Source organism: Pyrus communis, chromosome 1 (assembly GCF_041283825.1).
Source record: "Pyrus communis isolate YQ-2024b chromosome 1, ASM4128382v1, whole genome shotgun sequence".
In the NCBI taxonomy this organism is placed as follows: Eukaryota; Viridiplantae; Streptophyta; class Magnoliopsida; order Rosales; family Rosaceae; genus Pyrus; species Pyrus communis.
Genome location: NC_142565.1, coordinates 3,207,123 through 3,221,630, shown reverse-complemented (window position 1 = coordinate 3,221,630; position 14,508 = coordinate 3,207,123). Strand labels below are relative to the sequence as shown.

Below are 14,508 nucleotides of genomic sequence, written 5' to 3'. Positions count from 1 at the left end.
TCCAAAGTTAGTTTTACTAGAAGCGTTTTGATTTGGATTTTAAAAGTATTTTCAAATAAGTTTATAAATTTTTATTTTTAACAAACGATATGTTTTTACCGTTAAATCCCGAATGAGCTCAAATAACTCGAAGACGCGACGCCTATTAAAGGCTTCAAACACATTTTAAAAGTGACGGATTGCAACAAAAGAATTTTGACCAAACAATTTAAACCCACAAAACCCACCGCTCCAAAACCTTCTGAAAAATCATTCATCTTTCTAGTTTCTTCGAGACACCCAATTCGTCATGGGATCGTACAGGAGAGCAAAGCTCGCAGTCGACGCCTTCCGCGGCTTCACGGCGAGGATTGCCCCCAAAGCCGCCGCCAGAGAGCCCATCTCTCGCGTTTTCTCAACTGGGTCTTCCGCTTCCGTCTCCAACTCAGCTAAGTTTTCTGGGTTTTCTTCCAATTCTTCAATTTTACACAAATCAATTCCGCAACTTGGTAGAATCACAAGAACAACACAGTACAAAAACCCTTTTCTTGATTGCACTAAGAGATATTACTATGTCGACCGGAAGCGGGTTCACCACTTCAAGCCGAGAGGCCCCCGGAGGTGGTTTGAGAGTCCCAGGAACGTTTTGATTGTGGGTCTGGTGGGTTCTGGGATTTTTATCACCGTGTATTTTGGGAATTTGGAGACGATTCCGTACACGAAGCGAACCCATTTTATAATTTTGTCGAAAGCCTTGGAGAAGAGGTTGGGGGAGTCCCAATTCCAGCAAATGAAAGAGAGTTTCAAAGGGGACATTTTGCCCGCCATACATCCGGATAGCGTGCGGGTTCGGTTGATTGCCAAGGATATAATAGAGGCTTTGCAGAGAGGGTTGAGCCATGACGTGACCTGGACTGACGTGGACTATGCGTCCGGTAAAGTGGAGCTGGCACATGAGAGTGGTGGCAAGGACACTTTGATGGCACTGCAGGATCCTCCGGAGGATGGGAAGTGGTCCCGTGAGGATGAGATTCTTGATGATCGATGGATTGAGAAGAGTAGGAAGACAAGTAGGGAGAGAGGTTTGAAAGCTGCCACTTCGCATTTGGATCATTTGAATTGGGAGGTTTTGGTGGTGGATAAGCCCATTGTCAATGCATTTTGCTTGCCGGGTGGGAAAATTGTCGTCTTCACGGGGTTGCTCAAGCATTTTACAAGTGATGCCGAGATAGCGACGATCATTGGTCACGAGGTAGGAAGATTTCATTGCTTGGCATTGTGTGAAAATAAGATTAGAAAGTTGATATTTTTCTCATTGTACATAAAAACTAGGTTGGCCATGCTGTGGCTCGACATTCTGCAGAGACTATTACAAAGAACCTGTGGTTTGCAATCCTGCAACTGGTGCTTTATCAATTTGTTACGCCTGATGTTGTCAACACAATGTCCAATCTTTTCTTGAGGCTTCCTTTCTCCCGAAGGTACTTTACAGTTCTTTATAATTTAGTTTCTAGTCCTTTTTAGTTATAATGTTATGATTTTTCTGAACATTTCTTGTTACTGCTCTCTTTTCTGATGCTTAAGGAGGATGCATGCGTGTTCTGGTTGCAATATAGGGTCTTGTTATTTATTTCTCACCAAAGGTTTTTAATTACTGTACTAGGAAGTTGATAAAATGGTATGGGTTAGCGGCAGAGCTACTATTGCCCAGGGGGGCATGTTTCCCCTCTCAAGTTTTGGACGGGCAATTGTTTTTCTGTATTGCCTGTATGATTATCCTTCTACAAGTTTCTATTGTTGCTAATTCATAATTTCTCTACTCCAAGGTATTATGTGAACTAGTCAAGCCGTCCTATATCAAAATTCTCTTTCTAGTAAAATGCAAATTTTTTTGCAATTTGTTTGTTAGAACAAATTTGTTGTTTTACTAGGACAAGCATTAAATTTTATATTTCTGAAATGCATGTAATACAAGCTTGAGGCTTTGTAATAATTTGAGGGACGGCCCCAACTAAAACCTGGCTCTTCCCCTGGTATAGGTCATATTTGTTCAGTGAAATATTTGGTCTGGTCCTTTTAAGATGTTTAAACTTGCGGAATCTCCCTGAAATGTTTTAGAGCCTTGGGAAATATTTTAACAGTTTATCTTAATGTGAAAAGAAGCTTCTATGATGTTTTGTTTGTTGGGGGCTGTTTCACACCCCCCACTCCCCCAGTTCACCGAAAAGATAAAAGGTTTTATGATTTAAAGTTTCCTGTTAGTGCTTTTGATCACTGATGCTTCCTTGGAAAAGATAATAGTGACCTCCGTTGCTAGCTTACTGAAAGATCCGTTAAATGCTCTGTGATACCATTGGATTGGTCTTGTTAGATTACTCAATATATCAGTTTTAGCGAATCTATTGAGAATTCTTTGGATTAAAGCTTGGATGTGCAGTTTTGCGGTTTACATTTTATTTTCTAATGATTATTACATCATAGTGCTTGTGAACCAGCTGAGAGGTTGACAAAATGCTGAAAACAATCCTTTCACACAAAATGCTGAACACAATCCTTTCATTTTCCATGTTTGTGTGCTTATGCTCTCTTTCACTTAATCAGGATGGAAATTGAAGCGGATCACATTGGGCTTCTGTTGATTGCTTCTGCTGGATATGATCCGAGAGTGGCTCCAACTGTGTACGAGAAGTTGAGCAAGGTTACTGGTGGTGAATCTGCACTCAGAGATTATCTTTCAACCCATCCATCCGGGAAAAAGAGAGCTGAATTGCTGGCTCAAGCTAAGATCATGGAAGAAGCACTCGCTATATACAGGGATGCAGGCGCAGGACGTGGGGTTGAAGGCTTTCTTTAGTATAGTCGGTAATCACCGTGCAACTACAGTTCCATTTTTTTCCATTTATTTTTTTCGTTTTTTTCAAAGATGTTCCTGTATCTGCATGTTTGCAGTTGGAGAATTCTTTCCGTTAAGTTTAGGTGATCCGAATACTTTGGTAGCCCTGAAAATATGCCCAGAACTTATACTGAAGATGCCCGAAGAAATGTGAATAATGGGGTTCTCGTTGAGATTACAGTTTTTACTTTCTGTTCATGCTGCCTTGGATGGTGGTTAAGATTTAACATTCAGGGCTTCCTGTAAAAGTTGTATAAATTTCACGCCCAAATTCTGATCTGTGTATTTCTTTATTGTGATAGAAACCTAGAAGCAAGATTCGAATGTAGGTGCGATTGCGCCACATTTGGTATCTAAGATTGGATTGAATCATTTGAATTTGATAAGCTCACTAGATTTTGTTGACAAACAAACAATCATTTTCGAGGAGTCAGTCTCCTATTCTTCTCGCAACTGATATTTTTCGAGTCGCCAGTCACAAAAAATCTGAACCACTATGTTCGTAACGTTGTCATCAGAGCGTAAAGTGTTTTGAGTTTACCGTTGGACAGGGTTGTATTTTTGCGGAAAGAGATCCTCTCTAGATCTCTTCCGTCAAAGCCCCCCAATCAATTAATTCGAACTTTTGAAATTTGATCCAACGGTTAAAATTATTATAACTTTTAAATGGGCCCTTGTTTGTAGCCGTTAGATCAAATTTCAAGGGCCTGGATTAATTGATTGATAGGCTTTGATGGAAGAGATTCGAAGAGGATCTCTTTCCGTATTTTTGCCACTTCTCCTGTTAAGTTAAATTGTAGAGTCGCAGTTGCTGGAGAAATTAGAATCAGAGCTGGTTGTCGGAGAAGTGAGGGATTGGAGGTGGTCGCCGGAAAAGAAAGGGAGTTACGGTTGTGGCCGTAGGAGAGAAGACGGCCGGATTGGACGGAGAAGAGGGGTTGACAATGAGGAAGAAAAGGGGTGTTTGTATATGAACATCTCGTGTTTGAGAGAGTTTGGACATGACAGGAAGGTTTAAGTAGGTGTTTGGGCCCAAAATACTATTGTTTGGGCCGAGCAGCAGGATGTGCTCGGGCCAAGGTGATGACAAATACTATGGGCCGAATAATAAGTCCCGGGCCAGCTGGCAGGGTCGACCAAAATCCTATCCTAAGTAGTCCGGATGAATGGAAAAGGTTGAGGAAGTCCTGGTGCGACCAGGATTCTCGACCGGCAAGGAATAGAGCCTCGAAAAGAAGGAAAATTCAGAATCCCAGTGGGAGTAGGTTTGTTCGAGGTAGAGTCGAAATGGGACAAGGACTCCCAATCCAAATCAGAATTGGTTTCAAGGAATGGGGTACTATAAATACAAGAAATCATGCAACAGAAAAGGCCTTCAAAAATCAGCATACAATTGCCCTACGCAAAACCTCTCAAACACCTTGAGATTTTTCCTTTTCTTTTCCTGCCGACACACCTTCAGTTTGGATAAACAGCACTGTGGAAGCACCCGGCGAGCATCTTCAGTTTGGATAAACAGCACTGCTGCCGCAGAATCAGCCGACCGAGAAGCACCTTCAGTTTGGATAAACAGCACTGCGTCGAGGTCGACCGGTTATCTATCTAAGTCTCGGCCGAGAAGGGTTTTCGAACCTTTGTTGGCAGAGGTCACCTTGCTAGCCCTCTCGGCATAGTCAGGTGTTACGAATTGCACTGCTCGGCGTACTGGACGCCGAGTGATTTTATGATTGGATACTCGCAAGTGAGTTTCAGGGTTCGGCATTCCGACGGCCGAACTACGTTTACCATCAAGACATATATCACGTTTGAGTACCTGTGCCCATATAGTTTGGTCTCAATTCGACGTGCTTATACTCTTACGAATATAATCACAGTGACCGAATCGGGCTCCGACGATTTGTGAACTCCGCAGAATTAGTAGCCTTGTCTTCAGGCTGTAGAACCCAGAGACCGAGAGTGTTCCTTCCTCGGTCGCAATCGCAAGATAGAGAAGTCAGCGACGCGCTCGAAGCGACATCAACAAATTTTACTCCTCGGCCAAGCTCGGCCGACGAGTTGGCACGCCCCGCATTCAACCGAAGGACGTAGTTAGCTTATTAGTTACTCGGCCTGCGCGCCACGTAGGTTTTGTAATTTTTAGAGTCAACAGTAGGTCACTTCAAAGAGTTAGTATTTTGGTACTCTTTGTGATTGCTCAAGTATTATCTTATTTTTGACATAAGTAGTTATTTCATGTGCTAGAACGAGTCATTTGAATCAATTCTTCTGTTCAACCAAGTTAACAAAAATAGGACATTACTATTCACAAACTCATTTTTATTTCTTACATTCTTGTTACATTTTAGTCTTTGATCTTTTTCAATTTATTTAATCTAACAGGCAAAAATTAAAAATTAAAAATAAATATGCAGATAACTACGTCCAAAAAGTAATTTTCTTCTCCAACTAACGTCAATACTCCATCGTCCGTCCCAATATTTCTCTTTATTGATATTTCCTTAAAACACAAAATATTATTTGCTTCAGTTCTAATTTATGGTAGAGAATTCTCTTCCTTCTTAATCTTTCTTCTTTTCTCTTCCTTCCTATTTGAACGGTCACGGTTAAGTTACGTCAATATTTTTTTTATCAATTTTTTTATAAAGATAATAAGACAAAAAATAATGTGTGAGAGAAGAGGAGAGAAGGAGATGAAATAGGAGGGATGAGAATGGTACCCCTTAATTTATTGACCCCGGGAATTGTCGGGCAGCTTTCAAATCTATCAAACATCTGAAGAAAGTTGGACGGCTTTTATGAACACTCCACCTTGCACTAATTATTTGAGAGCTTGATTGTCATCTAGTGACCTAATCACATATTTATATATACAGGTTTTTGAGTCAAAATGGTCTCAAATATTGACATAACTTATTATTTTGATTTATTAGATTTAAAATCGATTGAAGTGACTTTTGAGTTTGTCTATCATCAATTATTTTGGTTATTTCGTAAAAAAAATCTCAGTTAAATAAGATTAAGATGACAAAAATAATCTCAAATTTTGTCAAATCATATTTGACCCATTGTTTATTAGATTGAGAATATTTTTGTCATATTGATCATTGTTTAACAAAGATTTTTCACGAATGATCAAAATGATTGATAGTAGACAATGTCAAAGGCTAAACTAAGAAATTATGCCAATCTCAAAAGTTATTTTAACTAAAATGCCTATACACAAAGATCATCATTATTAAATCCTACGGTAGAAGATTAAGTGAGATGAAAAAATGATACCATCCTTGTGATTAATCAACTAAACCACGCATTAAATTGATAATTAATTACACTTGGGTCCTTATTTGTGGCCGGTGTTGTCCACACACAATTGACCTGCTCACTCGAGTCAAGAATTTGCGATGATTTCTATAAATTAGGATCAAACTTGTACAATAACTTTGGAAAACTTGAGTTCAATAAACGTCTTCACAATTGTTGAGTGTAGTATGTGAGTTTTTGAGTTTGATTCTTGTAATATTGTTCGCTACAACTACTAAACTCACACTAACGTATTCCAACTCAAAATGTCTGATTCAACTGTAATTAAGATAAACCCGAACTACCCTAGTTAAGTATGTTAAATCTGGTGATTTCACTATCCAGTAAACATGGGCTAGATATCAAAATCTAAAAAAATTTGTGGGTTACTGTTGGTATGAGTACAAGAGAGATAGTTCACAATTTTAGTCATCTGAGCATTGAGGTGCGTTCACAGAAATGAAATGATACCCGATTAACGTAGTGTGTCAGAAACACACAAGAATGTCTCCATATTACTCATATAGCTATTCCACCTCGATTTAACAAGCCACAACTTGTTATTTTGTGCTCACAAGTAGATATAGGTTGATAATATTTGTAGGAAGGGGAAGATGACATTGCTACCAATCATAATGATGAAGAGCAATCTCTACTCCAACGGGAAAATCATAATTGCACGAATGACAGAAAAGGGAAGAGACAACTCCACACACGTCCAAGGGAAGAGACAACTCCACACACGTCCAATGGAAGAGATAACTCCTCACACGTCCAATTTAATACATCTTTTTAGGCAAAGATATCAAACACCTCCTCCTACAATAAAAGTGTAAAAAGAAGAGAGTGTGAGTTTAGCTTTACAATGAACTAGCAATAATGTGTTTTAAATTTGCTTTTGACGAGAATCCAACCCAAGACCTCACTTATAAGTGAAGATGAATATCACTAGATCGTAGTACTAAGTAACATGAGAGATAGATAGTTAAATAATAAAATATTCAACATTTTGTTAAAATGGCTAGCATTGTTGGAGATGCTTATGATAACCGGGCTAGCTATAATAATTTTTGAGTGATTTTCATAATAAACTAACAAACTTATAGCTAGAATTGTTAAAGATGCTCTATTTCTACGACCATATGCAAACAAGGAAGATAAAAAAATAATTAAATGAAAGCCACTAACGTAATGTTAGAAAAGGTGTGTTGCAAACAAAAATTTACGAGTAATGCTACATTGATCATATATTTGTATCATTTTTCTAATAGAGGTAGGGTATATTAACACATGTGAATCCCATGACTATTAGAAAAATGATATAAATGATGATACAAATATATGGTAAGAGTCCCATGACTATTAGAAAAATGATACAAATATATTTGTATCATTTTCCAGAACATTGATGTGTGTTTTCGATCAGATGAGAGAATCAAATTGTTAAATCCAAATTTCTAAACAGATTTGTGTGAATTTTGTAAATTTTCCATTTCTTATTGTTGGCGAAGTGAATTTTGTAAGGGGAGGAGTCACGCATAAGTGTGTTTTCGATCAGCTGAGAGAATCAAATTGCTAAATCCATTTTTTCCTTTATAAGTGTTGTAATAAGAGAATGATGGTACCAAAAAAGCGAGGCATAGGGAGAATATATATAGGAATAGGATGGTCCAACTCCAATATGTGACATAATATATTGGTCCCCAAAGGAAAGGTTCTCATTTGCTCTTCATTGAGTGATAATAGTTGGTTTCCTCTACCTATTCCAGAGGGAGATAGCCACCCCATGCAGTACTGTGGAAGGGAAGGAACATATCTCATTGGATTAGTTCGCATGCCTTTCCACTTGCCTTGTCTCTGTCTTTTTAAAACGGGTGGAGTTGTTCTTATAGAACTAATTAAGGTGCTTAAGTTGGTTAATTAGCATTATATTTGGGATTTAAATGAGCATAGATCGGTGGAATTTTAGTTCCCTTTAGTTAAAAGTTGTATTTCAACTTCTGCCAAAGTATTAGAAAAGCACTTTTGTTAAGACTAGCACAGTCAAACTTGGCTTGGAAAAATCCCTACAATGCTTTTGTTCTGGAAAAACGTACGCATGAACTGCTTTTCCTATGAAAAATGGATTTTTTAAACGATGGAAAAGCTACACCAAACAGCAAGGAAAGCTGTATTGAACTGCTTTTGATATGAATATTTTGGATTTTTTGGGACGGGATTACCAAACTTCGGGATATTGTGGGTTTTGGGATTTTTCGGTTTAAGTTTAGGAATTTTTCGCTTTGGTTTGAGATTTTTGAGAATTTTTTCCAACCCTAGTTGGTCGTGAGGGTTTTTGAGTTGTCAGCGAGAATCACTGTCTCAATGTTGGAAGGCGTGGGGAGGACTCTTAAAGGTAAATACTGCGATTGGGCGGAAAACTAGGTTTTCTTGATTGAGATTTTTAAAGAAATCACATGTTTTGGGGTAATTTTTTTTGTTATACTTTGATTGATCATGAACTTGTCAAGAAATAGTGGGATCGGAGCTCATTGGGAAAAGACGATTAAGACAAAAAAACAGAAGTTGCAATGGGTTCTCTCATAGTCCTGCAAACCTATGAATGCATGTTTGAATGACTCTGTTGAAGTTGATGTGATATGATGAGTTTCTTGGGCACCTGATAATATAAACAGTCTTTTCTACTCATATTGTAACACATGAATAGATAAATAATCTTGTGTTATGGTCAGTCTTGACACTTACGTCTTTGGGACGTTACCAATTATTTTTCTTATGATAATTCTGACTAAAATTTGATAGAAAAGTACTTAAAACACATTTTTTGACTGAAAATTGCTGATGAGTAATGCTATATGTTACAAAATAAAACCATAACATGTGTTCCAGATCCATATATAAAAAACAAAACAAAACCACGAGGAATTAAAAATAGTATCCTAAACAAACTTCACAGAGCTTAAATCCTAGTTTTTTTTTTGAACACATGAGTTATTTTCCAACTATTTTGTCACTCATAAACTATTAATCCAATTAAGCCTCCTACAAATTAAGTTGGTAGAATCCATATCGGAGGTACTTTGGTCTTGCTCATGAGAGTCCCAGCATCCCTGTGGAACGGATATTCTAAAAGCCTCTTTACCTCGACGTTGTAGACACCATAATCATAAGCTCCATTTGGTCCAAAGCTTCTATCAACGCGATTATCATCGTGAACAAAGTATATGCAATTTGCTCGATATCCCGACTTTGAAGCACAAACACATATTGAAGAGTTATCACCCACAAACAAAGCAACGTCGCCTAAACTGTTCTCCGTCCACGTCCACTCACCCTCGCTGATACATAGTTCAAAGACTCTAAACTTTTTTGTCTCGTGAGCGTCAGAACCAACCATGCACCTTTGAACCATTAATAGTGTTTTCTCATTACAAACAACAAGATATCTCTTGAGCGTATAGACCACCTCCCTTTCGAATTCAGATACAACCACTTTCACAGGCGACACACGGACCGAGTGGTAACATCAAAAGAAAAGAGTTTACCATAACCATCCACGGCATAAAATCTATCTTCAAATTGAACAACTTCATCAAGCGTGCGCCAACATCTACTCAACCGTTTCAAGGACATGAGTCCACTCACTGTCTTTGTTGAGTCGAAGAAAAGCCAATTGGTACATCTCCAGAAACATGACCATAACAATGCAATTGTCGGCATTTAGTATTGGATCTTCTGAAATTGTACCCTTGTAGACAAAATAACATCCATGTTTAAGCCGACTCAAATTTGGAGGGCTTAGTGGAGGAAGGTGAATTATTGACTTTCCATGATCTCTTCTCTCTCCCACACTAGAAAGAATGGATTTATTAGTGATACAACATGATTCGCATCCACAACCATTAACCATCCTTTTGAAGATCCACAAAATCGTTGTCTTGGCAAATTCAATTGGGTTTTAAGAACCTTGTCATCCACCGGATTGTATAAACACCATTTATCTTTCTCTGTATCAGAAGAAATCAAGATCATTGGGGTCGTCGTCGCAAGGCTTTGTTTATCCTTTGCAGCCGAACGCCATGGCTTGCAAACAAAGCTGAATTCTTTTAGTGACTCAAGTTTCTCTGCAACTAATTTTAAGTGCTCTCTAGGCAACGTAGCCCAATCTGACAAAACTGTTGGTATTAAACTGTTTGCTAACTCAATACCAAAATATGTGGGTGATAAGTTTACAAACTCTATCACACCTCTCACTTTCACTCTCAATAAAATTGGACTAACAAATGGAGACGGGATAGGAAATAACAAGCTTCCACAAAACACACTTTCTTGATATATGAAATAAAAGGCAGTTTACAAACTGATGAAAAAAAGACAGAAGCTTACAAGCTTATGAACCTGAGAGAATACAATTAGAAAATGGGATTCGGATCATTCCTAAAGCCTAGCAAGAAAGGCTTATTTATACAAAACAGAAATTAATAAACAATAAGACAACACATGCAATAAGAGATGGTGTTCCACCCGTTCAAACACATGCAGCAACTTTGGATAGTTGGCACACACATGCATTGCATCATTCCAGGTTGTAATCACAACCTTTCGGCTAGCACATGGAGGAAACTTTAGTCTTTAAAGTTGCAGCATGTGTGGATACAACCTGTAAAGAAACTAACAGCCATCAGCAACCTTTTACAGCCTGTTTTGAGTTGAATTTCCAACACGCCCCCTCAAATCAAAACGCCTTCATGCCTAGCATTTCACGCAATAACCTGAATGGTTCAACTGGCAGTGGCTTAGTGAAGATGTCAGCCACTTGTTCCTTTGTGTGACAATAGACAAGCTCAATTGTCTTTTGTTTCACATGATCCCTTAGAAAATGGAACCTAGTATCAATGTGCTTGCTCCTTCCATGTTGAACTGGATTCTTTGCAAGTTTGATTGCAGATATATTATCCACATGAATCAAGGTCGATTCTTCTTGTGAATGACACACTGATTTCAATAGATTCCTTAACCATATTGCCTCACACACGGTTGAGGCTACAGCTACATACTCGGCTTCACATGATGACAAAGCAACAATTGATTGCTTCTTTGAAGTCCATGAGAAAGCTGTTGATCCTAGAAAAAACACATAGCCAGTTGTGCTTTTCCTTTCATCTTGGTCACCTCCCCAATCACTATCTGAATAACCAAATAATTTTGCTTCTTCACCAAAATTATAAAATAAACCATAGTTTAGAGTACCTCTTATGTACCTCAAAATTCTCTTGGCAGCCAGCCAATGAGACTCCCTTGGTGTTTCCATGTATCGACTCACGAGTCCAACACCATAAACTATATCAGGTCTTGTGATTGTAAGGTACCTTAGGCTTCCAACCAAGCTTTTGTACATGGTTGAGTTTACAAACTCACCTTCTCCTTCCTTAGACAGCTTCAATCCAGTTGTCACTGGAGTGTTGACAATATTGCACTTGTCCATATTGAATTTCTCCAATATATCTCTCATGTACTTTTGTTGAGAAATGTAGATACCATCACTTCCTTGCTTCACTTCTATGCCAAGAAAGTATGACATTAATCCATTGTCAGTCATCTCGAATTCACTGAACATGGATTGCTTGAACTCACAGAACATTGCTTCATTGTTTCCTGTAAACAACAAGTCATCTACATAGAGACAAATAATTAAGAACTCCCATTTTGCACCATTCTTCATGTAAACTGAATGCTCGTATGGACATTTCTGAAATCCATTTTGGTGAAGGTAGTTGTCAATCCTTGAGTTCCAAGCTCGTGGTGCTTGCTTGAGGCCATACAAAGCCTTCTTCAAACGATACACCTTATCTTCTTTTCCCTGTACTTGGAAGCCTTCTGGTTGTTCCACGTACACTTCTTCCTCAAGAACTCCATTAAGGAAGGCTGACTTGACATCTAATTGATAAATTTTCCATTTATGCTGAGCGGCAAGAGAGATTAGTAATCTTACTGTGTCAAGTCTTGCAACTGGAGCATAGACTTCATCATAGTCCACTCCATACTTCTGTTTGTAGCCCTTTGCTACAAGCCTTGATTTGTATCGATCCACACTTCCATCTGCAATGCGTTTGATCTTGTAAACCCACTTGACACCAATAGTCTTCTGATTTGGTGGGAGCTTTGTTAACTCCCAAGTGTCATTCTTCTCGATGGCATGGATCTCTTCTTTCATGGCTTTCTTCCAACGATCTTCTTCCACAGCTTCATTGAATGAGAGAGGCTCGTGGTCTGCATACAAGCAGAAAAAGTTGGTTTCTTCTTCTTCTTCTTGTCCATATATCTCGGTGAGACTTCTTAGCCTTACTAGAGTTGAGGAGCTGCTTTCTTCACTAGATGTCGGACCACTCCTTGCAGTTCTGTGCAATAGAGTTGTTGTGGTTGTTTGAGCAGGTTGTTGCTCAACAGATGGTACAACTTCTGGTTCTTCAAAATCAGTGGAAACGATCTTCTCCTTACTGACTTCTTTGTTGTTCCACTTCCATGCCTCTTCCTCACTGAAGATGACATCTCTACTAACCACTAATTTGCCAGTTAGTGGGTTGTAGAGCTTGTATGCCTTGGACTCTTCACTATAGCCCACAAACACACACTTCTCACCTCTATCATCAAGTTTCCTCCTCTTGGCTTCTGGAACTTGAGCATATGCAACACACCCAAAAATTCTTAGGTGTGTAACATTCGGCTTGTATCCACTCCAAGCCTCTTGTGGTGTCATCCTCTTGACACTTTTTGTTGGACATCGATTCAACAAATAAATCGAACAAGCTACAGCTTCTGCCCATAACTCTTTTGGCAAATTCTTCTCCTTAAGCATGGACCTTGTCATGTCAAGGATGGTTCGATTCTTTCTTTCGGCTATCCCATTTTGCTGTGGGGTATAGGCAGCAGTAAGTTGATGCCTAATTCCTTGCTCCTTGCAGTATGCTTGGAAAGCATTGGAGGTGTACTCTCCACCTCTATCTGATCTCACAGCCACAAGCTTGTGGTTGCTTTCAGCCTCTGTGAGTGCCTTGAACTCCTTGAAGATTTTTAGGGCAGCCGACTTCTCCTTGAGAAAATAAACCCAAGTCTTCCTACTAAAATCATCAATGAAAGTAATAAAATACCTATTACCTCCATAAGACATGGGATCCAATGGACCACATATATCTGTGTGCACCAACTGCAGTGGTGCCTTTGCTCTCCATGTATCACCAACAGGGAACGATAGTCGTGCTTGCTTGCCAAGCACACAACCTTCACATACTTGGCGTGTGGCTTCAATCTGGGGTAAACAACGAACCATTCCTCCACTTGACAACAACTTTAGGCCATTGAAATGAAGATGGCCAAATTGAAGATGCCATTTCCATGACTCATCTTCCATCACACCGATGTTGCAACTCCCAATCTTTGTGTTCAACTTCAACGGGAACATTCGGTTCTTTGACATTTGAACACGTGCAATAAGTCTTCTCCTTGCATTCCTGAGAGTGAGAAACATATTCTCCATATGTATAATGTACCCTTTCTGGAGCAGTTGACCAATGCTTAGAATGTTGCTCTTCATACCTGGTATGTAGTAGGTATCGGAGATGTATTCTTCTTTACCATCATTCTGGATGATCTTGATCTTCCCTTTGCCTTCAACCGGCAACTTTGAGGAGTCACCAAGACTTACAGATCCATAGGCCCCATCTTTTAGTTCGGCAAAAAACTCCTTCTTTCCACACATGTGATTGCTTGCACCAGAGTCCAAATACCAAACATCTTGTTGGCTACTGGAATCATGGTGTGCTAGTAAGACTGTAAGTTCTTCACCAGCATTTCCACTTGATTCTGCCATGTTGACATGCTCACCATTTTTATATGAACATTCATTTGCATAATGTCCATACTGCTTGCAACTGTGACACTGGATATGCGCCTTTCCTCGAGTAGATCTCCACTCTTGAGACTGACCTCGATTTTGTGCATAGCCTCGACCTCTTCCTCGAGCTCGTCCTCGGCTACGGTTAGATGAACTCCCACGACGTGAGTTCCACTGCCCACGACCTCCATTTGGTTTGTCAATATTCAACTTTGACTCCAAAGTTTGCTCTAGCGTTGTGGGGTTTGCATTCTTCTGAATGCGTTGCTCGTGAACTAGGAGGGATCCTAGTAGCTCCTCTGCGCTCATCACCTCCAAATCCTTGGATTCCTCAATGGCAGTCACCACATGCTCAAACTTAGATGTGAGTGATCGGAGTATCTTCTCCACAACTCGTACTTCATCGAGTCTCTCGCCATTTCTCCTCATCTGATTTACTATCACA

General features: G+C 39.3%; 1 protein-coding gene across 3 annotated transcripts; it reads left to right on the top strand.

Moving 5' to 3' along the window:
- Window positions 1-132: 132 nt before the first annotated feature.
- LOC137720750 (Peptidase family M48 family protein) lies at window positions 133-3,285 on the top strand. 3 transcript variants are annotated; one of them, XM_068459866.2, is made up of 4 exons: window positions 167-1,231; window positions 1,312-1,460; window positions 2,581-2,841; window positions 2,929-3,285. In XM_068459866.2, exons 1-3 carry the CDS (start codon window positions 290-292, stop codon window positions 2,831-2,833), a joined length of 1,344 nt encoding a protein of 447 aa, XP_068315967.2. In that variant the 5' UTR covers window positions 167-289; the 3' UTR covers window positions 2,834-2,841; window positions 2,929-3,285. The 3 variants fall into 3 exon arrangements, with proteins under 3 accessions (XP_068315966.2, XP_088548738.1, XP_068315967.2); XM_068459865.2 differs by having other exon boundaries at window positions 133-1,231; window positions 2,581-3,285; XM_088692612.1 differs by having other exon boundaries at window positions 165-1,231; window positions 1,643-3,250.
- Window positions 3,286-14,508: the final 11,223 nt, after the last annotated feature.